The sequence below is a fragment of the Cetorhinus maximus genome, chromosome 18 (assembly GCF_964194155.1).
Source record: "Cetorhinus maximus chromosome 18, sCetMax3.hap1.1, whole genome shotgun sequence".
NCBI classification, from domain to species: Eukaryota; Metazoa; Chordata; class Chondrichthyes; order Lamniformes; family Cetorhinidae; genus Cetorhinus; species Cetorhinus maximus.
Genome location: NC_135896.1, coordinates 94,861,643 through 94,886,018, shown reverse-complemented (window position 1 = coordinate 94,886,018; position 24,376 = coordinate 94,861,643). Strand labels below are relative to the sequence as shown.

At 44.0% G+C, this 24,376-nt stretch overlaps 1 protein-coding gene across 1 annotated transcript in view; it reads right to left on the bottom strand.

Annotated features, from left to right (window-relative positions):
• gpr176 (G protein-coupled receptor 176) overlaps positions 1-23,579 on the bottom strand; it is a 44,519-nt gene extending 20,940 nt beyond the window's left edge. Inside the window, exons 1-2 of the mRNA XM_078563364.1 lie at positions 23,363-23,579; positions 3,020-3,272 (exon numbers count right to left, since the gene is read on the bottom strand). Of these exons, the coding sequence (XP_078419490.1) occupies positions 3,020-3,272; positions 23,363-23,531 (422 nt within the window). The 5' untranslated portion in view covers positions 23,532-23,579. The remainder of the gene's footprint in view (positions 1-3,019; positions 3,273-23,362) is intronic.
• Between the last annotated feature and the right edge of the window lie 797 nt (positions 23,580-24,376).

The following is a 24,376-nucleotide window of genomic DNA, read 5'->3' as shown; positions in this document are numbered from 1 at the left end:
GGGGGATCGGAAAGGGGGTGGGGATGGAGGAGAGAGTTCATGATCTAAAATTGTTGAACTCAATATTCAGTCCGGAAGGCTGTAAAGTGCCTAGTCAGAAGATGAGGTGCTGTTCCTCCAGTTTGCGTTGAGCTTCACTGGAACAATGCAGCAGGCCAAGGACGGACATGTGGGCATGAGAGCAGGGTGGTGTGTTGAAATGGCAAGTGACAGGGAGGTCTGGGTAATGCTTGTGGACAGATCGAAGGTGTTCCGCAAAGCGGTCACCCAGTCTGCGCTTGGTCTCTCCAATGTAAAGGAAACCGCATTGGGAGCAGCGAATGCAAACCAAACGCAGACTGGGTGACTGCTTTGCAGAACACCTTTGGTCCGTCCGCAAGCATGACCCAGACCTCCCTGTCGCTTGCCATTTCAACACTCCACCCTGCTCTCATGCCCACATGTCCGTCCTTGGCTTGCTGCAATGTTCCAGTGAAGCTCAACGCAAACTGGAGGAACAGCACCTCATCTTCCGACTAGGCACTTTACAGCCTTCCGGACTGAATATTGAGTTCAACAATTTTAGATCATGAACTCTCTCCTCCATCCCCACCCACTTTCCGATCCCCCTTTTTTCCAATAATTTATATAGATTTTTCTTTTCCCACCTATTTCCATTATTTTTAAATGTATTTCCATCCATTGTTTTATCTCTACCTTTTAGCCTATTTCGATCCCTTCCTCCCACCCCAGCCCTACTAGGGCTATCTGTACCTTGCTTGTCCTGCTTTCTACCCTTAATGTCACCTATTATCACATTCCTTAGATAATATCACCACCTTCAGCACCTCTTTGTCCTTTTGTCTATGGCATCTTTTGTCTATCTCCACCTATCACTGGCCCTCTATCCAGCTTTACCTGTCCCCTCCCCCCCCCCCCCCCCCCACCCCCACCACTCCCCCCCCCACCACCACCTTAAATCAGCTTATATTTCACCACTTTTCTATTTTTCCTTAGTTCTGTTGAAGAGTCACACGGACTCGAAACGTTAACTGTGTTCCTCTCCGCAGATGCTGTCAGACCTGCTGAGTTTTTCCAGGCATTTTTGTTTTTGTTTTGGATTTCCAGCATCTGCAGTTTTTTTTTGCTTTTATCGTAATTTTTGACACTTCTTTTTCAGTGTCAGCTGTGGCTCAGTTGCAAGCACAATGGCCCTGAATCACAGGAATGTGGATTCAAATCCTACTGCAGGGATTTGCGCACAATAATCTAGGCTGACGTTCCAATGCAGAACCAAAGGAGTGCTCCACTGTTGGAGATGCTGTCTTGCAGATGAAGCAATATTAACCTCAGGTGGACATAAAAGATCCCATGGCACTATTTTGAAGAGAATCTCCTGACTCCCCATATGGCCAAACTGTCCGCCCCTGTTGAAAAGTGAACAATGCAATGAGTGCACAAGTAATCTACCCAGCCTTCCATTTCAGTTCATGAAATCTTTGTGGGAAATATCTCTGCAGATCATCAGAAAGACAAAAGAATGCCAGAAAGCAGCTTTAATTAACTATCATTCAGCTGCGGGAAAAAAACCTGAAAAAATAGTCAGCATTTTTTGTTTCTGATGTGCACCAAATAAAAGTACCAAGTAAAGAATAATGAAAATCAAAGAGGGTTTACATGGAAATATTGTGACTGAGGTTGGTCAGGAAATACTTTAATTTTACCTCATTTGCAAGGCAATGGTCAGACTATCTTCAGAGTATTTATTTTCAGTTCTGGTGATTGTGCTACAGGAACAAAAGAATTAACAACTCTATTGAACTCTTATAAGTTTAATTTCATGCTAACCAACTGTTGATCAATAAATATTTCAACTCACAACATTAGTGCAATTCACTCGTGTTATCTGAGGAGGTCCTTGTGGCACAGTTTGTGAAAGCTCCAGGTTCGAGTCCCACCCCAGGACTTGATGACCAAGGAAGGTGCACTGTCAAACAGGTCGAGCATTAACCTGCAAATCCTTCCAACACACGCCAATAGCAGGTGGCACGTGAGGGGGAGACTCCTGGTCAGCCATGTGATGGGAAGAATGTTGGAGCCTCTACCATCACTATCTATAGCCCCGGATTACAACGTGTATGTAAAAGTACATGTTACCACAGCAGTGTGAGTTCCCTGAGTGAACTGTAACACACCGCCACCACAAGTTATCTGATCAGCTACATTATATAGATATTTACCTCAGACCACAGCCAATGGTTATGTACCTTTTATTTACTTTTTAGATAATTATCACAAAATATTAACCCATTGAACAATATCACATCCATTTTAACAGCAGATAAAAACCACAAAAATGGGAAAGACATTCATTATGAATAGAATAAAGCGTTCAGCATCAGCAAAGCCAGTTTTGTAAGTGTAGTAGAGTTTAAAAATAATGTTTGAGTGATACTCCATATTATTTCAAGATCATTTGTCAGAGAAGAAAAATCTACCAGTACCTATCAATTCGATCTTCGATTAAATTATACATTAATTTAATTAATAAATTAAATTATAAACCTCGTGGGGAGGCAGGGCATAGTGGTAATGGCACTGCGCTAATAATCCAGGGGCTTAGACTAATGCTCTGGGGGCATTGATTCAAATCCCACCATGGAAACTAGAGGAATTTAAATTCAATTAATAAATCTGGAATATAAAGCTAGTTTTAACTATCACTGATTTTCACATAAACCCATCTGGTTCATTAATGTCCTTTATGGCTATTTAGCTACCCCTATATCTGACTCCAGACCCACAGCAATGTGGTTGACTCTTAACTGCCCTCTGAAATGGCCTAGTAAGCCACTCAGTTCAAGGGCAATTAGGGATGGGAAACAAATGCTGCCCTCACCAGTGATGCCCACATCCCATGAAAGAATTTTTTAAAGAAAAATTTTTATCATACAGCCTAAATTTATTACCATAAATCCTTTCTCTTACACAGAATTACTGACAGTGTATTATAGCAGTCTAGTAGTAAGATGTGACCAACCTGTCCAGTGCAATGACAGTAAAGCTGAGAACAGTGACAGAACAGAAGACCTTGTGCAAGAATTTGATAATTTTACAGAAGAGCAGGGTGTAGATCCACCAGCAGCAGTGTGGACTGGCACTCAGGATGATGTCGAAAGGCACACAAAAGACACTTGCACAGATTCCAGCGCAGGCCAGGTTTTTGATGAAACGGTTTGTGACGGCCTTGAAGACGGACGTGCGGCACGTTGACCATAACACCACCAGGTTCCCTGCATCAAATAAAGTGGCAAGCTGGTGAGAAGCAAGCAGGAATAAAATGCAGCAGAGGCCCATTAGGGTTTCATTTAGCAGTCGCGCGCCTTTTTGACATAATGCGCCTTTAAGACAAAGGCACACAGGAAAAAAAACCTCATGTCATTTATTCTACAGAAGTGATAGTACACTGGAATGGATAATATAGAAGGGACAAAACTGCTTGAAACATATTTTCTTCCTTCTACTCCACCATTCTCCCCTGCTCTCCTGGAACTACTAAATCAAGGCCGGGATTTTCCGGGCCTGTTGTAGGCGAGGCGGCGCCCCAGCCAGAAGTCCTTTGGCTTGTAGCGGGACCGGAAGATCGCGGCAGCGGGCGGTCAGGCGGGTGTGGAAAATCCTGCCCCACGTTATTGTTCCACAGGCGTCTGCAGCCCTCTGGCATCTCCCTTGTAGTCATTTAGTTCAGTTGGCTGGACAACTCATTTGTGATGCAGGGTGTGGGTTCAATTCCTGTACTGGCTGAGGTCATCTGTGAAGGCCCTGCCTCCTCAACCTCGCCTGAGGCCATGATGACCCTCAGGTTAGACTTACCACCAGGCATCTCTCTCTGATGGCAGAGCAGCCTATGGGACTATGGTGACTTTCATTTTATCTGTACCCATTCCTTAGCTGTCGGTGAACATTATGAGGCTACTTGGCTACGCGTGGGGTTGCAGTCACGTCTAACCCTCAGAAACAGGGTTAGGGGACAATAATCAGCTTTGGTTGGCTTGGATTTTTCTTTTTGCATCTGAAAAATTAGGGATGGATTAGCCAGCAACGCCCATGTCCCATGAAGGAATAAAAAAAATACCTGGCACCCACTGCCAGCATTAATCTCATTATAATAGTCAGATTGTAATAGCAATTTATAATCACCGCCTGACCGTCACAACGAAGTTACAATCTTGAAATCACCTAGCTTTCCTGTATTGTCTTTGGATAATAGAAATGCTGCATAATTCAGGGAATGGTTTTATTCAGGCTCATTTGTAAGCGTTTTTACTGCCTGTCATTAGCAAGTGCTGGTGGATAACATATTCTGATGCATTGATTGATTCATGATGAACATTCACCTTGCAAGATTAATGATTGTGTCCCTGTCACCGCAGGTTTATTGCGTAATAATACATCACTGATTGCTAAGGAACAACGTGGTCAATAAGTGTAACTTAAAATTTCCAATGTCTCAAGTCCAGCTGAATTTTTTATGGTCAACACAACCTGGAGCACAGGCTTTAAAATTAAAAGCGATATATCCAGAAACTTAAAACTCATCCAAACTGAAGCGATAACATCGCAGTAGGGGGATAAGTCCTTTTAATTAAAAATGTGTAAAAGTCAGCAGACTTTCCGGAGACTGATATATAAAATAGCTCAGCTCCAGAGAGATCTATAGCCATCAGCGAAACCGCATTTATCAATCCATAAAGGAACACCACAGCTTAACTTCAAATCAGCTGCAGAGAGGAACTTTCCAGCTGCATTGTTGAAATGGACTTTCCATACTTGCGAAAAGATCACCGAGCACGGTGACACTGCAATAAATTTGGTCACAACTGAAGCCAGCTCGGAAGAATGAATTATATCTCTACCTGTTACTTGTTCTTTTACTCGCATTGAACTGATTAAAAAGCTTTTCAACTGTGTCGGTACATTCACCTTTTAATCTATAATTGCTATCGTATGACTGATGAATTCTCAGGTGAATAAGTCTTCGGTTAAATGCCCCACATACCATGATACCTGATTTAATTTGTCTTGTGTCACCTAATCTGCAAATAGTCTGAAAGGTGCTGCACTTTGACTGATAAATATCATGCTCCAGGTCTCAAGGAGAACTCCCCCCACCCCCCTCCACCGCTCAAATTTACAATGTGCTCACGTCACTGGTTTTTCTCTGAACTGGTGACTAATTACATTCCAGGTGATAGCACCTACGAAGAACGGACATCAGAAATTGGCCACTGTGCATGCACCAAGTAATTTCTGCCATGATATTGCCAAGCAGTAACATAGTGATGCACAAAACATCCAATGCAATAAAAACAAAAAGTGTTAGCAATAAACAGATCATAAGTTCATGACGTCCTTATCGGTGGCGCCAATGTGATGATGTCATGCCAGCATGTGCCAGCGTTAGCAGAGAGCATCCCGAAAATACTTCCAGATGCTACTGTCACTGCAGCGGTATTATCACGGGTTGAAGTTAGACAGGAGGGAGGCAGAATAATGAGCGTTCGTGGCTCCCAGCCAAACAAAATCTGTCAGTCTTATCTTCGGTTGGCCAGATGCTGCAGAAGGTCAGAGTTATGAGGGCTGATATGTTTAAAAACAACTTAGGAATGACTGCCAAGCTCTTTCAGTACAGAGTTTTAAAGATGGATATGATGACGTGCAATGTCGGAAATCCGTATTTAGCTAAATTTGACTCAAACTATTTAATGTTTGTGTTTTGGAAAAAGTTAATTAACTTTGGAAAATTGGAAGTTAATTGGAAAAGTTTAATTAATTAAGAGAGAATGAAAGGAAAAGGAAGCAATAACTGTTGTATCACAGCTTTCATATTCTCAGAGTGCTTTACATGTAATTAATTATACTGAAGCGTAGTCACTGTTATTTTGTGGATAAATGTACTTTGCACACAAACATCAATGAAATTAACCTCTATTAGTCCATTTTGGTCACCTTGCTTGAGAATGAATGGTGGCCAGAACAGAGGGGGTGGGGGCTCCAGCTTTGCCTCAAGGTTATCAATGAGACGTTAAACCACCTGCCCTCTCATGTGCGCGTAAAAGATCCCTTCGGCGCCATTTCATAGGAGAACAGGTAAGTTGCCACCTGTGCCTTGGCCGCCATTTAGATCATAGTCAACATGGCTAAAACTGATTATTTGGTCATTATCTCATGTTTGCGTTTGGGAGCTTGTGTGTGCAAATTGGCTGCTACTTTCCCCACATTTCAACAGTGGCTACATTTCAAAGGGTTCTTCATTGGTTGTAAAGTGTTTATAAATGCAAATCTGTGCATCACAGCAGGCCCCAATGTTAAATGTATATAGGTCAGCTATAGCTGCTATGTAAATGCAAAATTTTTATTATCTCTTCTTCCAATATGGGTTTTACTAACTGACTCTGCTTCAGTTTATAATATGTCATTTGAAAGGTGGCACTTTGAATAATATAGCAGTTTCTCACTACTGATTAAATTATGTGCTCAAGCCTTGGAGTGGGGCTCGAAAACTCAACCAAGCCACTTCCCAGACAAGTGGCAAGAGGCGTCTCCCATCCGACACGGATGACAAGGGCAGCTGCTCTTGGGACGAAGAAGGGAAAGGGCGGCACCTACAGAAGAAGCAGCAAAGCTCTAGGGAGTTGGAGGATGAGACACCCGAGCTCCAGAACATTGGAGACAATGAGGAGACCAGCGCACCCCAACTTTGCCCACAACCCAAAGAGGCCAGCGCACCCCAGCCCCAGGAATCTGGGAGCAGTGGATCGCTCAGCGCACCCCAGCTCCGGGAAGCCGGGAGCAGCAACGCCCCAGAGGGGGAGAGGATTGGAGAAGCTTCTCCAATAGAGGACATTTCAAATCCCGTTCTCTGCACGAACCCCCAGATGCCACCTGAGCAGAACATTGCCAATGAGGAGGTTCAGGGCAGTTTCCTCAGCCCATCCAAAGTGAGGCAATTTGTGAACACTATTGGTATGCAGGAGCAGACCAAAGGTCTGGGACTCTCGGAGACAACAGGTTTGGTAAGAGACTAAATGCTTTAAAATGGCTGTAAAGATTGTATCCATAAATGTGCGTAGCTTTAAATCTACTATGCGATGTGTTGCAACATTGGACTACCTTGCCAAGGTCAAAGCTGACCTGTTGTTTCTGCAGGAGTGTGCGATACCGCACCTCAGCTCCTACAGGCAATGGTCACGATGGTGGTCCCATGGGCCATCGATCTGGTGGGGAGGAAACGACTCTCGTTCCTCTGACCTGGGTATTCTGCTGCGGGGAGGCAACTTCACCATCTCCGAGGTTAAGGAGGCGGTGGGCGGGCGCCTCCTCGTAGCAGACGTAATGTACAAGAACGCTCCACTCCGGTTAATTAACGTGTATGCCCCGGCACAAAAGGCCAAGCGGCTGGCGGTTTTCCAGCAGCTCCCACTGCTGCTGGCGACCTCCAGGCCGGTCATTCTGGGTGGTGACTTCAACTGCATCATCGATGCGGCTGGATGATCCAGCAGGGCCGACAGCAGATTGGACACTACGTCCAGATCCCTGATGGAAACAGTTAAGGATGCCAAGCTGCAAGACGTCTTCAGCAACCCTGCAGACGGAGCACAGCGTAGATACACCTGGTTGCGGCCAGATGGGTCCATCCGTTCCAGGATAGACTTCCTGTTTGTGTCCCGTGCGTTCGCAGTCAGATCCACCGACGTCAAGCCGGTGTTCTTCTCTGACCACTGCCTCCTACTGGCTGACTGTCACTTAGGGGAAAACCAGAGGGTGGGTAGGGGGGCATGGAAGCTAAACGTGCAACTGCTGATTCCAGAGAACACTGAGGAGCTCAAGAGGGATTTCAAAGGTTGGAGAACCGTGAAACCCCTCTTTGAGTTCCTGACACACTGGTGGGAAGCGATCAAGGGAAACATCAAGAGGTTTTTCATCCTCAAAGGCACCCAGAAAGCTAGAAAGGAACAGAGGGAAATGTCCCGACTCCAGAAAAACATGCAGAATCCACTCTGGCTGCAGTCGATGGGGGTTTCTGTCGAGGTTCATCCCGAGCAGTTCTGTGACACAGGACTCTGTGCTCTACGGGCTGTTCCCAGGGACACACACCGAGACAAACATCAGCTGCAGCTGGAGGATCATCAACTCAGTGAAAGACGCTCTTTGGTCTGCCTGAAACTTGTTGGTCTTTCAGCGCAAAGAGTTGTCCCCGACCGAGTGTTGCAGACTGGCACATTCCAAGGTCCAGGACTACGTGCTGAGGGACGCACTAAAGCTTGAGGCAGCTGCCGCAAAGGCGCAATGGGGAAAGGTCGCTGTCTAAGTCCTTTCTGCCACAGTGCACCGAGGGGCTGGGAACTGTTGAGAGCCCCTCGGGCTGTACGGCTCAAAATGAATGTACGCATTGAATACTAATTGTATTATAATTGTATTGAAGCACCTCACAGTGCAACATGATGTATGTTGATAACTCCAATACCATTGTCTGATTGTCTGCATTGACCATATTGAAGTGATTGTAATATTCATTGTTTGTATTAATGCACCTTGTGATACATGTGTAAAAGTTGAACCTGATTGTACTTTTGTGATTTTGAAATGTTTTGGAATGTTCTTCCAGATATTTTATAAATAAAGTATATTTTTCAAAGAAAAAAACCTCTGACTCAAAGAAAGAGTTCTGAGTACTGAATAAGCCAATGCTTCTAAAACACCAACTGCTACGACCAAGTGTTGCAGACTAGCACGTTCCATGGTCCAGGACTACGTGCTGAGGGATGCACTAAAGCTTGGGGCAGCCGCCGCAAAAGCCCAATGGGGAAAGGTCGCTGTCTAAGGCCTTTCTGCCATAGTGCACTGAGGAGCTGGGAAAGGTATAGACCCCTCAGGCTGTACGGCTCACAATGAATGTATGTATTGAATACTAATTGTATTATAATTGCATTGAAGCACCTCAGAGTGCAACATGATGTATGTTGATAACTCCAATACCATTGCACTGTCTGACTGTCTGTAATGACCATATTGAAATGATTGTAATATCCGTTGATTGTATTGATGCACCTCGTGATCCATGTGTAAAAGTTGAATCTGATTGTACTTTTTGTGATGGCCATTTAGAAATGTTTTGTAATGTACTTCCAGATATTTTATGAGTAAAGTATATTTTTCAAAAAAAAACTACAACAAGCAGCTAAAAACATTTAAGAAAGTAATCTTTTTCCATACCGTGGTCTTTGGATGTCAAGGGAAAAGCCACAGAGTTGGTTTACACAGATGAATTTAAATTCAGCTGATTTAATTATGCTACAACATAGACAATTACATGACTGGCTAAACAAAGGGTGTTGACTGACGTTAGGGGTTGAAATGTTAGTTGACCTCATCTTACAAAGTATGATACATATCATTTATCTTAATAACCTCATGACTGTCAGAATGATTATAGGTTATATCATCCTGAATCTTTTCTTCATAAAATAATAAGAAAAGCTTCATCACAGCCACAAGAAGCTCCCTCATACAATCGGCCTTCACTATTGCAGAATATTGGTGATTAATTAAGCTTTTTTTTAATCTGCCTGATAATTTATCAACACACAGTAATTTGATGATGAGAAGCACTCAATATGATTGTCTAAGAGGAGTCTGGACACGATAAGCCTGAGTGGTACAGTGAGTCAGAACTCTCTGCAGTTTCAGTTTGAATCCATTTCAGCTAGATTGGAATGACATCTCTGATATGTTAAAGAGGCACTCATTGACATGATGAAAGATCATTGTAATGTTAGCTCTCTCTCCACAGATGTTCCACTTGCCGAGTGCTTTCAGCATTTTATATCTTCATTTCAGCGTCCGCGGTATTTTGCTTTTGTCTCATTGATTCAAATCGTGGCAACCATAATGTGAACAATCTATCAGGTAAAGTTGTCCAGAATTTAGCACCATTAGGAGCAATAGGGAGTATGGAAAACAAAAACATCATTCTGATACAATAGGGTGTTTCTCTTCTGTGATATTAGTTTTCAGGAACATTGTTGGAATCCAGTGTAATAGGAGCTTAAACAGAAAAATCTGGAAAAACTCAGCAGGTCTGGCAGCATCTGTGGAGAGAGAAACAGAGTTAACGTCTCGAGTCAGTGTGAGCCATACGGACTCACTCGAAACATTAACTCTGTTTCTCTCTCCTCAGATGCTGTTAGACCTGCTGAGTTTTTCCAGCATTTTCTGTTTTTGTTTCAGATTTCCAGCATCCGCAGTATTTTGCTTTTATAATATGAGCTTATCCAGACATCACAGGAGGCCCCAGTGTTAAATGTATATAGGTCAACTGTGCCATTCAGTTATCTCTTGCCTTGATAAGAACAAAGGTCAGATGTTAAATATTGTGTTCACCTTTTCAATTTGGGTTCTTTTACCGCTGAAAGACAACCTAGCCCAAGGGCTTAGAAATTTATACAACACTTAGAAATTAAGGGCTGGGTTTTAGATGGAGGGCAGGCTCCCCACACCCTAGTGTAAATTTTTTAGGGCTAGACCGCCTCCGCTTGGCCAGCTCGCCCAGCTTTAATTTTTCGAGCAATGGCCCTTTAATTGATATGAGGCGGGAATTCTGCCCGTCTCCAGGCAGAGGTCCCGCCTTATAGAGCTGCCGACCAATCGGAGTCCAGCAGCTCGACACCACACCAGGATTGGTGGCCGCTGCCAGTATTGCAGGCGGCCCAAGAGGAAGAGGAACCATGGATGTCCCCAAGCACAGGTGAGTCCAGGTCTCACCGGGGCCAGATTGGCAGGAGCCAGCAAGGAGGGTGGACAGGGCGAGATGAGGAGAGCGGGCTGAGAAGGCGAAACTGCCAGAGGGGGCTCCAATTGGCACAGGTGGGGGCCAGGGAAGGAGGCACCCACTCCCCTTTCACTGGTCAGCAGGGTTAAACCTGCCAGGCCACACGATGAGCCGAGGCCTCTCCTGCTGTCCATTAAATCGGAGCGATGGCAGGATGAGCAAGTGGGCATTAATTGCCCACTTAACGGCCTCAACTGGACCACAGACGGGTGGCCTGCCCAACACCTCCACCACCACCCATAAAATTGTGGCAGGGGCAAAGCGGCCCAGCGGTGAACATGCCGCCAATGGCACTGCACCCTAATTCACAGGTCCACCTGTCTGTAAAATTCAGTCCTATCATATTAACAATGCACAGAAGTTAAAAAAAAAGACTGAAGGTATATTAATATAAATAGAAAATGTGTGCATCCGGTCATGCATGTTTTATTCAATACCCTTTGGTATAATGTGAATGTAGTTCTTACCAGAGACTATGATTAAATTGAGAAATCATGTGGCAGTTTCAACCTAGATCAGGCTTAAAATATTTCCAGATTTGACACCTGAACATGAGTCCAGTGTTTCTGGTAAAAGACCAATGTTGCCACGTGTGATACTGCACCACCCAATCACTAAAGCTAAGGCAAAATACTGCAGACTCTGAAAAATTTGGAATAAAGCAGAAAATGCTGGGAGACACTCAACAAATAAGGCAGCATCAGTGGAGATAGAAACAGAGAATGAATGTTTCAGGTTGTCATTGGTAGTGATCCTGTTTCCCAGGTTGCACTGCAATACATTGGTTCTCCTTCTTCAGTTCTCTGCCTGAAGGCAGGCCCTTGGCAATTATTCACCTAACGACGGCAAAGTGCTGTGATTTATTTTTTAACTTAAGGGTAGGGTGAGGAGGCAGGCCCCAAGTCTACCTCAACTGGAGCAAGGATCGAGCCCGGTGCTTTTGGTGATCACCTGATCCACATGCTAGCTGTCTAGAGAGTCAACCAGCCGCGCTCCCACCACCACCACCACACCCACCCCCATCCAAACTGGTGCTACATCACATTAATCACAGTTTACTTCAATGCACTGTGCAGGCAAAAGGTTACAGCTAAACCTAGTCAGCTATTGACACTTTTTACACTCAGTACGCACAGTACTTAACAAAAACTTAAGACAAATGGGAAACTATAATTTTGGAAGACTTCCTCTCACCACTGCCAGAATGTCAATGTGAAACTGCTAGAACTGTACAGAACTGGGCTGATTTTCAATTTTGCCATCAACCCTTTATTTTGAAATAAAGGAGGGAGAAGGAGTTATCATTACATTTAACGTCCACAATTTTTCCACTTCTCTGATTTCTCTGTGAATATTTTTGTTTGATACAATTACTGGTATTGGCCTGAATGATGGTAAGAAGGAATGGAATTAACATTCACTGTAATAACAATGCACTGAAGCACTTTGAATTAATTGCTGTTTCACTTCTGATGCTAATCCAGCTCCTTCACACTCTATGTTAAACAGGAAAATGAATTCCTATCAAAAGAGACAATACAGAAATAGCATAAGATTGCTGCTCTTCAGCTTCACAAACAAACTAAATTAAATGCAATGTCTAAATTTAGCTTTTGAGTCAACAGCCATTCATAATTATGATGCTCATTCTAAGCAAACCGGAGCCAGAAAAAGAGCTACCATTAGCCAGGACCAACAAAATGTTAGGAATCTGGAGGCTTAATCAAAAGACACAGCATGCAATAAGAGGTTTTAAAAAAAAATCGAGATAGCAGATTGACAAAGGAGGAAGGCAAATAGTCCCAAATCGAAATTCCAGATTTTTCTGATAACTGCAATAAAAGGGAGCTGCTTATCTATGTCAAAATGCATGAGGGACAACTGCATCCCAAGGTTATCATAAATGTCATCCAATGCAGAAACACACTGTGAAAAGCCACAAGAGAACCTTCTTCAACCACACCATCTGTTCACAACAGTCTATTAAGTGCAGTATTAGCAACTGGACAGGTTATGCAGGTTTTCTTAAAAGGTGCCATTCCTCACAAACATTGTATTTTTCACTGTTGAACCAGTCCGATTAGATGACTGTAGGTAGCCGCCTCAATTTTCTAAGCAGTGGCCAGATGGAGCTGTAGCCAGCGCAGTGAGAAATGAAAGTATCAGACATTGACGTCAATTCCTATTTATTATTGTTTTTCCCAATTAACTTTGCTCTTTCCCTGTAGGCACTGACTCAACGCCGTATCCAGCAGTACCAGCACCACTGCGAGGCTTCCAACACCAACAACAATGTGCATTTTTAAAGCATTTTTCACACAGAAAATATCCCAAATTCTTTATATGATGAGGTGACCAAAGAATATGGTGGTCATTGTGGGAGAGTGAGGAGAGCAATAACCTAGTCACAAAGAGGTTTTTAAAGATGAAAAGGAAGTAGAGAAACAGAGGGGCTTCAGGAAGAATTCCAAAGAGTAGGGCTCAGGTGGACAAAGGATGTCAGCTAATAAGTTGCACCGTGGAGCCAATGAGTTACGAACATACGAACATACATACGAACAGAAGTAGGCAGTCGGCCTCTCAAGCCTGCTCCGCCATTCAATAAGTTCATGGCTGATCTGTTTGTGTTTTGAATTCCACCTAGCCCCAATAATCTTTGATTCCCCTGCCCAACAGGAATCTATCTACCTCTGCCTTAAAAATATTCAATGACTCCACTTCCACTGTCTTCTGAGGCAGAAAGTTCCAAAGTCGCACAACCCTCTGAGAGAAAAAATTCTCTTCATTTCTGTCCTAAAAGGGTGACTCCTAATTTTAAAACAGTGCCCCTTAGTTCTGGACTCACCCACAAGGGGAAACATCCTTTCCACGTCCACCTTGTTGAGACCATTCAGGGTCTTACATACTTAAATCAAGTCACCCCTCAATCTTCTAAACTCCAGTAGAAACAGGCCCAGCCTGTCCAACCTTTCCTCATAAGACAACCCGCTCATTCCAGTTATCAATCTAGTAAACCTCCTCTGAACCGCCTCCAACGCATTTACATCCTTCCTTAAATAAGGAGCCCAAAACTGCACACAGTATTCGAGATGCGGTTTCACCAATGCCCTGTATAACAGAAGGATAACATCCTTATTTTTATGTTCAATTCTTCTCATTATAAAGGATAGCATTCCATTAGCCTTCTTGATTACATGCTGTATTTGCATACTAACTTTTTGTGACTCATGCACTAGAACACCTAGATCCCCCTGCACCTCGGAATCCCGCAGTTGTTCTCTGATTAAGAAACGCTACTTTTTTATTCTTCCTGCCTAAGTGAGCAACCTCACATTTTCCCACATTTTATTCCATCTGCCAGATTTTTGCCCACTCACTCAACCTATCTATATCTGTCGGCAAACTCCTTTTGTCTTCTTCACAACATACTTTCCTACCTATCTTTGTGTCATCTGCAAATTTAGCTACCATGCCTTCGCTTCCCTCATCTAAGTTACTGATATAAATAGTAAAAATTTGAGTTGGTGGGACTCAGGGCAGGGCTTAGAGCAATGGTCTACCTTACAACAAAAGAGTCTTCACGAACTAAACAAGAACTCGAGACAAAAACTGCAGCAGCTTCTCCTGATAAAGGCAGGCTGATTTCTCCAGAAAAATGCAGTGAGTGGAGGATAGTAATATAGTACAAATTACGTGTATAAAATCAATCCTAGTCATTTGCAGTAATGCGATCTCCAAGCGTGACTGATGGGAGAATTGACCACTCATCACCGTTCTGCCCAGGGATGTGGTGTCACTAGATGTCATCAGTGGCAGATTGAAGAGAAGGCGGAATGCACAGGAGGCCCAAGAAAGAAAAAGCAAAAAAGATAAAGCCCAAACAAAAAGCAAGCCTGGGCTGGAGGGTCTGAGCTGTGAGGAAAGATTGGATAGGCTAGGGTTGTTTTCCTTGGAGCAGCGAAGGTTGAGAGGGGGCCTGATAGAGGTGTATAAGATTATGAGGGGCTTAGATAGGGTGGATAGGAAGGCACTTTTTCCATTAGTGGAGAGGTCAATAACCAGGGGCACAGATTTAAGGTAAGAGATAGAAGGCTAAGAGGGGAGTTGAGGAGAAATGTTTTCACCGAGGTGGTGGTGGGGGTCTGGAACTCACTGTCTGATAGGGTGGTTGAGCCAGAAACTCTCATAACATTTAAGAAGTATTTAGATATTCACTTGTGTTGCCATAGCCTTCAGGGCTATGGGCCAAGCGCTGGAAAATGGGATTAGTGTAGTAAGATCTTTGTTGGCCGGTGGGGACACAATGGGCCAAATGGCCTCCTTCTGTGCTGTAAACGTCTATGAGTCTAAGAGGGTGGATGGGTTTACGCGGGGACATAATTTTGGTGGAGGTTGCAAAGGTAGGATGGACCAAGGCTATGGAGGATCTGAAAATGGGGACAAAGGTTTTAAATTCAACGTGGTGGGTAAGAGGGAACCAGTGAAGATCGGTGAGGATGGGCGTAAAGAGCAAATGAGATTTTGCACAGGACACGGCTGAGTTTTGGACACACTGAAATTTATGGATGGTGGAGGATATAAGGGTCCAAGTCACATGTAGGCCAGCCAGCCAGGTAAGGGTGTTAGATTTCCTTCCCTAAAGGACATTAGTGAACCAGACAAAGAATGATAGCTGTCAATGGCTACCAATTCCAGATTTATTAATTAGTTGTCATCATGGTGGGATTTGAACCCATATCTCCAAAGCATTAGCTTGGGCCTCTGGATTACTAGTCCAGTGACATGACCACAATGCCACCATCTCCCCCTTCTGATGGATCATCTGAATTATTGCTATTACATCTGAGTTTATGGAATCATAGAAAATTACAGCAAAGAAGGCCATTGGTTAATCATGCCTGTGCTGGACCTTTTCCAGAGCTGTAATGTTTAGTCGCACATCCCCACTTTTTGTCCTTGACCCTGTATAATCCTCATCCTCTAATACCTGCCAACTCACTTTAAAAATTATTCATGACATCAGCTTCTACCATTTCCAAGTGTCTAGACCCCAACTACTCTCTGAGTGAAAATAATTTATATCTCCCATTTAGATCTTTGCTAATGGTTTTAAATCTATGTCCACTGGCTATTGAGCCACTCACCAGAGGGAATAGCTTTTCTCCATATACTGTATCAAAATCTCACCTGGTCTTCAAAACCTCGATTAAGTTGCCTCTTAACCTTCACTGTTCCAAGGAAAACAATCCTAGCTTTTCCAACCTCTCTTATGGCTGAAGTCCATAATCCTTGACAGCATCTTGGTAAACATCCTCTGTGCCCTTTCACCAGCCTTTACATTTTTCATGAAGCATGATGCCCAGAATTGTCCGCAATATGCCAGCTGAGCTCCAGCTAATTATTTATAAAGTACTAGCATGATCTCTTTGCTTTTATATTCTATTCTTTTATTTAAACACCCAAGTCATTCACATGCTTTTTGAAACACCTGATCAATTTGCCCTGTCATCTTTAAGGGTTTGACTGTATAGATACCAAGGTCTCTTTGTTTATCCACACTTTTTAAATTGTGCCTTTTGTAATATACTGTTTCTCATATTAGTCCTTCCAAAGTGCTTCACTTCGCACTCCTCCTTGTTGAACTTCATTTCCATGTTTCTCCCCATTTCACCATCCTGTCTTCCTCATTCTGAAGTCTACAACAATCCTCATCACTGTCTATTCTGTCGCAAGTTTCATATCATCAGCAAACTTTATAATGCTGCTCACTATAGTCGAGTCTAGGTCCTTTATAAAAATTGAAAGAAAGAGTAATGGACTCAAACCTGATCCTTGGGGGGAACACCACAGCAAATTATCTGCCAATCCAAAAAAATCCAGCCACCACCACCCTCTATTTCCTGTCACTGAGCTAATGTAGCAGGGAACTCCATTAAATCCAATAAGCAAATTACTGCCAGTAGGAGCACTGTTAATCCCTTGGTTGAGATTGAGTATGAAAATGGTACAATATGTATGAAAAGCATCAAATGCACACTCATGTGATTTCTTTCCTATGGGAAAGTGCCTGACTTCTGCTCAGTGTTTCTGAGAACAGAGCGGCCAAGAAACTCAATAAATCTTCTGTGTTTATAAAAACGATATGCCAAGGTTCCTGTTTCTGGAAGTGCGTATATCTGGATTTCAGGGCTGAACAGAGCCAGCATCAATTACAATGTCCCACAGGCACTTCTTTATTGGTTATGGGTCACCTAATTGTTACGTACTGGACTAGTCAACCCAAAGGACATGAGTTCAAAACCAAGCATGGCAAGGCCACGAAACTGAATTCAGTAGATATGGTCATTTCTGAGTTGGCATTAGGAAGTCATCATGAAAGCTGCTGGAGTGTTCAAAAAAAGACAACTCATTCACTCATCATAGAGTCATTCACCATAGAAGGAGGATACCTGACCTATCATGTCTGTACTGGGTCATTGAAAGAGCTATCCAATTAGTCTCAGTCCCCTGCTCTTTCCCCATAGGTCCACAAATCTGTTTCCAATATTTATCCAATTCCCCTTTGAAAGTTACCGTTGAATCTGTTCCACCCCCCCTTCAGGCTGCTCATTCCAGGTCATAAACTACTCATTGGCTGAAAAGAATTCTCAACTCCATTCTGCTTCTTTTTCCATTTACCTTAAGTTTGTGTCTGGGCAACCAACTCTTCACCTTAGTTATTCTCAAAAAAAACAATTGAATACAGAGATGGGAAATTACCAACCTTACCAAACTTGGCCTACATGTGACTCCAGCCCCACACTATTATTGTTTGTTACTGCCCACAGGGTAAACTGGGATTGACAGTGTCACCCACATCCCAAGAACAAATTTTAAAGCCATCAATGAAGTGACCGACAAAGTTTTGGCAAGGCTGCTGGTCTCTATAAAGTTGCATCATAGCATGAATCACTGCTTTCAAAAAGGGTGGTTTAAACGTCAACTGTATCCAACTTTCATTGATTCGGAGAACGTGTTTGATCACATGGAGTGCTAAAGATCAATAGACATATTGCAAAAAGTGAGAATTGATCAGAAATAAATTATACTTGTTTGGAATCTTTATACAGCAGTTAGAATTGATGATGAACTGAGAAAATGGATAATGATCAGAAGGGGAGCCAGACATTAACGTGCTATACCACCCAATTGTTTTCAATCGATTCTATATTTAATCTGAGACGGAATTCTTAGTGGCTTCAGAGATGGGTTAAATTCAATGGAAGGTTGATCAACCATCTAAAGATTTATCCCCGATCGGTCACCTTAACCATGGTGCAAGATCAGAGTCAACCCTGCTTATGCACATAAGAAAAATGGATTCTCTTGATCTTCCACTGGTTACAGCAAGCATTCAAGGAAACCTGAGGACAAATTATAGAGGTGGATTTTCCCCCCGCCTGCACTGCAACCAACCCCCATCCACCCCCCTGCTCCCCCCTCCCCCATCCCTCAACAGTCCTTAGGTGGCTGCCCATCCTCCAGGCCCAACATAGGTAAGTTGTGAGAAAAGGAACCCAATCTCTGGGGTGGGGGTGGGGTGGTGGTGTAGATGGGGTGAGGGTGGTGGTGCAGGTGGATAGCAGGGGGCCCAGGATGAATTTGTGGATCCACTCCTGTTCCTCTTTCCAGCCACACATAAAGAAAGAGGAGCCTCCCCGTTGGGATCCCTTCAACCAGGTCACCCAGTTCCGTCCAAAAATGGCAAACACACAGAAACACGGGGCAGAACTTTTAGCTCAACGGGCGGGCGGGCGCCCGATCTGATCCGGCGTGAAATCGCTTGAGATGACGTCAGGTGAGCGTCCTGACATCGTCCCTCGCTGGCGCGATATTTCGGTCAGCAGGCACGCGCGAAAGTCAGCAGCGCAGACAATTAGGAGGGCAATTAAGCCCATTAACGGAGCAATTGACTCCGATTTTTTTCCTGGTCCGTCCAAACCTTATGGTTGGCGGACGGGCGAATCAGCCAGGCGGCCTTCACATTTCTCATGAAACCTCATCCTCGGGCGGAATGAGGTTTCCGTGACAAAACAAAACATCAATTAATTTCTGCGAACAGCATTTTCAGCAGCTAAATTTTCAGGTGATTTATTTTGATGCGTGGACAGTTTCTTTCAGCTTCTGAAACCTTTATTTTTGATCTTTCAGGTCTTCATCTCCCTGAGGCAGCTCTCTTGCCTTCAGGGGCCTGTCTCTCAGCACTGGCCTGCGCCCCTGTTGACGTCAGCGCCCCCTCCCCCTTCCTGCCCCAACCCCGGCAGCGCTGAGCGTCTCAGCACGCGTTTCACGCTGGCTGGCCAGGGGTCCGTTCCCCGGCTGATCCCGGGCCCACCGATCGAGCCCGCCTGCCAACCTAAAAATTCAGGCCACAGAAACGTGTAGAAACATTTAAAAAATAGTAGCAGGAATAGGTAATTCACCCCTTCCAGCCTGCTCTGCCATTCAATATGATCATGGCTGATCCTCTATCTCAACGCCATACTCCCACTCTCTCCCCATACCCCTTGATGCCTTTAGAGTCTAGAAATATATCTATTTCCTTCTTAAATATATTCAATGACTTGGCCTCCACAGCCTCTGTGATAGAGAATTCAACAGGTTCACCACCCTCTGCGTGAAGAAGTTTCTCCTCATCTCAGCCCTAAATGGTCTACCCCGTATCCTCAGACTGTGACCCCTTGTTCTAGACACCCCAGTCAGAGGAAACATCATCTCTGCATCCAGTCTGTCCAGCCCTGTCAGAATTTTATACATTTTAATGAGATCCCCTTTCATTCTTCTAAACTCCAGTGAATAAAGGCTTTAGTCGGCCCAATCTCTCCTCATACGACAATCCTGCCATCCCAGGAATCAGTCTGGTGAACCTTCACTACACTCCCTCTATGGCAAGTATATCCTTTCTTAGGTAAGGAGATCAAAACTGCACACAATACTCCAGGTGTGGGCTCACCAAGGCTCTGTACAGCTGCAGTGAGACATCCTTGCTCCTGTACTCAAGTCCTCTCACAATGAAGGTCAACATACCATTTGCCTTCTTAGCTGCTTGCTGCACCTGTATGCTTGTTTCAGTGACTGGTGTACAAAGGCACCCAAGTCTCTTTGTACATCAACGTTTCCCAATCTACCACCATTTGCACAATACTCTGCCATTCTGTTTTTCTTATCAAAGTGGATAACTTCACACTTATCCACATTATACTGCATCTGCCATGTATTTGCCCACTCACTCAACTTGTCTAAATCACCTTGAAGTCTCAAACACCAAATAGTAAATGCCAAAAATGAGTATTAAGTACATCGGAGGCCCATGATTTGCTTTGAAATTGCCTGACAGCCTGGTTCAGAGGGACATTCCACCTACCCAGCAATAGTCTGGTCAACATTGCCACAGGGGCATTAGTAACATGGGGCATTGCCCATCATTTTCAGTGCTGTACTGTCCCCTTTGCACCCGAAGATTCAGTCCAACATCTCTTAATCTCTTCACCTAATTACTAGAATTTAAACTCCCTAATAAGGGCTTCATGTGAAAGAGATAAATTTGTTTATGAAATCAGTGCCTATGTGTGTTTGAAGTAGTGGATGACATTAGTTGCTGCTTTATTAATGAGTCACATCCAGGTTCAGTGTGCGTCTCTTGCTACCATTATATCATAATTTGTTTCACAGAAGCAAAGCAAGGCTCCATTAATAGTATTCAGATGTTTCCCTTAGAACTGAATTAAAATCATTATGCGTCGCCCAGGCTTAAATTAAACTTATTTAACGCAAGTCAGTACGCAAGGGTCATCTAGTGATCCCTAACTGATAAAGTTTTAGCTCACTATTCCTTCCGTCTACAACATTATTACGTAGTAAGGCCATGTGGGCAATAATGTTACAATCCCCGTAGAGGTCAAATAACTTTTAAAAAGAAATTCGAACTTCCAGAATGACACATCAAGATTTCAGGTGTTAAGATGTTTACTGTAACAAATCACCAAAAACACTCTTAACTGAACACTATCTTTGTAGGCAACTTATACTTAAGCCACAGAACGGAATACCACTTATTCTTAGCCCAACCGAAAAAAACACACTTCACAGGTATACTTTACACTGTCCTTTATGTAGCTATTCAATTTTCCCAGAATCAATCCAAAGTGATTCTTAGCTCCTGAGGGAGCTATTCTATTTTTTTCTCAGCCTGGTAACTTACTATCTTAGCCATTAGCAGAAACTTGACATAGTAATGAACTAGATCTGGGGGCATGGCCAGTTTTGTGGCAGTGCTGGCACCAAGTGCAATATTTCTTAAGCTAGCAAAAAAGATCACGAAAACTCAATTTGCACAGACGGCACTCCATCCACCACCTTCAACATCTACTCCCTCCACCACCGAGGCACAGTGGCAGCAGTGTGTACCATCTACAAGATGCACTGCAGCAACTCATCAAGGCTCCTTTGATAGCACCTTCCATATCCATGATCACTACCATCTAGAAGAACAAGAGCAGCAGATACATAGGAAAACCAACACCTGGAAGTTCCCCTCCAAGTCACTCACCATCCTGACTTGGAACTATATTGCCGTTCCTTCATTATCGCTGGGTCAAAATCCTGGAACTCCCTTCCTAACAGCTCTGTGAGTGTTCCTACAACACATGGGCTGCAGTGGTTCAAGAAGGCAGATCCACCACCACCTTCTCTAGGGAAATTAGGAATGGGCAATAAATGGTGGTCCAGTCAGCGAGCGCCACATCCCATGAACAAATAAATAAAAAATATGTAACATACTCTTAAAATGTACTTACTTTGTGTATGTATTCAGAGATGTGTGGATGAGAAATGATTGCTGTTACAGTGACGGCATTTGGGATATTGCGAAAGGCACAATACAAATGCAAGTCTTTCTTTAACATTAAAGCAAAAGGAAACATGAACAGAAATAGTGTCTTAAAGAACTAAGAGAGACAGCTGGTTGCATCAAGAGTGGTAGCTCAGTGGGCACTGCGGTAAATCCAGCAGATTCCCACCAATGAAAATGAAGGTCTTGCCAAGATGCCAAATTCAGCATCAAACAGCGCAGGGCAGTGATCCACCTTTTGCAGCAGTTTAGTCGATTTCAAGTGAATTGCACTGAAAAAAATGCAACCTAGCAGAAACTCCAAGCCATGGTACTATGTTCATCGCTTTCCTTGTCTAAAATTGTGAATATCTTTGCTCATGGTTCCCGATGTGCCAGGCTGCATGACTCTTCTCAATAACTTTCCACTGCACAAAAACTAGACTTCACTTATAGACACTTAACTTGGGATAGTGGGTTTCAAGTCCCACAGCACTATTCATAAAAGGGGAGTTATCTCTGGTATCCTGGTCGATATCGATCCCTCAAACTTATCTGGTCATTATCTCATTGCTGTTTGTGGGAGCTTACTGTGTACAAATTGGTTGCTGTAACAGTGACTATGCTTCAAAAGATACTTAAATCGGCTGTAAAATGCTTTAGGTTTTTCTGAGGTGGTAAAGGCAGCGTGACAATGAAAATCTTTCTTTCCACACATGAGCGGTCCTGTTTTGAACAGAGGCACATAGAAAATGTAAGTGAGTGTGTACATTCTGAGTAAAATGGATGTTTTTACAAGTGACTACACTTCAGTGACTGCACTGGATGTAAGGTGTTTCAAAAAGGCTCAATATTAAATACAAGCCTTTCATTAACATTAAAGCAGGAGGAAAAATGAACAAAGCTCCTATCTTCAAGCAGTGACTGACTGTGCCTTCCTCTGGAAATGCCCATTGTAAATGGAGATGGGTGCGGGGGGGCAAGGAGGACTCCAGCAGTCCCGTGGGTGGGTTACTGTCCGGCACTGTTTGATGCTGGAATTGGCATCTTGACATCTCCTGTTTTCACTGAGGTATCCTCTGGATTTACTGCAGTGCCCACCAAGCTACAGCCCAGGCTCTTGATGCAACTGACGGTTTTTCACAATGCCCCCCACCCCCCTCCCCTCCATCCCACCAAACTGCATCCGTACATCCTAAAACCAAGGCAGACACACGGAAACAGCAGCGGGGGTAACTTGCAAGGTGCATGTGTCACAATAGATCAGCCTTTGCACCCCATTTCAACTGGATATACAGCATATACAGATCACCCTATAGAGTCAGTGCTCCAAGGTCTGCATTTGCCTATTAAATTGACACTCCACAATCCATATAATGGACGCAGTTTGCTTGGGGAGGGGGAATAAACTAACAGAATGACATTCCCGACATGGGAGTTTAAATAGCAGTAAATACTTGAGTGGAGTGACCACTGTAGCACGGTGCTAAGCACACCCAGGCACAATGGGCTATAGATGTGAGTGTGTGTGTGGGTGGGTGTGTGTGTGGGTGGGGATGCTGCTGCTGCTGCATTGGATGTGAAAATAAAAAGCACTGGCGGAGTGCAGGGCAGCGACCACTTACCCAGGACGGAGCCGATGAAGATGAGGATTTGGACCGAGGTGGTGAAGTCTCGGTAGGTCTGTTCCTGCTGCAGGCTCCCTCCCGCGGTGCTGTTGCTGCTGAGGTTGCTGAGCCCGGCTCTCCTGACGCCTGAGCCCCAGCTCAGGTGAGTGCTCGCGTTCAGCTCCATGCTGCTCAACCCTTCCACTTCACCCCCACCCAAACATGTTGCAGGGGCAGCGACCAAAAATTAAAAATAAAAAAAAAAGACACTTATTTCCACCCCCAATCTTACATCCCTCCCTTTCTTTTTTTTAAATTCTTACAGGAGAGGTAGAGGTAAACAAATTCTAACAGTGTCCAATAGTTTCCAGTCCTGTGCTGCTACACATATTCCTTCGCCCAGATCCCCCAAAAACTGGATACTGTACTAATCTGACACACAGACGGGAACAAAATTCGTCAGAAATCGGTTGCCTGGTGACGGCAGTGTAAAGGGAGAGAAGAGTGGGGTGGGGGTGGTGGGAAAGAGAGCTACTTTCATTCCATCCCCTCCTCTCCCTTCCTCTCCCTCTCCCTCTGCACCTCTCCCTCTGGAGGTTTCCCCCCACCCCACCTCCAGTCTGTCACTGGGGACTCTCCTTCGCCGCCCCACCACGATGAGCTCTCCTCCTCTACCCTGCTGGCTGTTTCCACATGGGTTCACTTGGCAGAATAGCACTGATTTATTTGACTGCATTACTGGAACAGAGCGTCATCAGAAAGAAAAAAAAAAGCTCCTCCAGTGATTCTCTGTTCAAAAGCAGGATTTTGTTTTATTAGCAAAACGCAGATAATTTGCCAAAACCTGTTAGCAAAACAGTGGCATTTTTGTTTTGCTCTTAAAAGGGGTGCTGTCTACACATAACTGACAAATATGTTTTTATTTACAAAACAGAAGGCTACCTAAAAACTCCCATCAAAATTCCTCATCTCATTCTTGCCTTTTTCTGTCATCAAGGGGAAAGGATGCATGATGCTGTTCAGACTCCACCA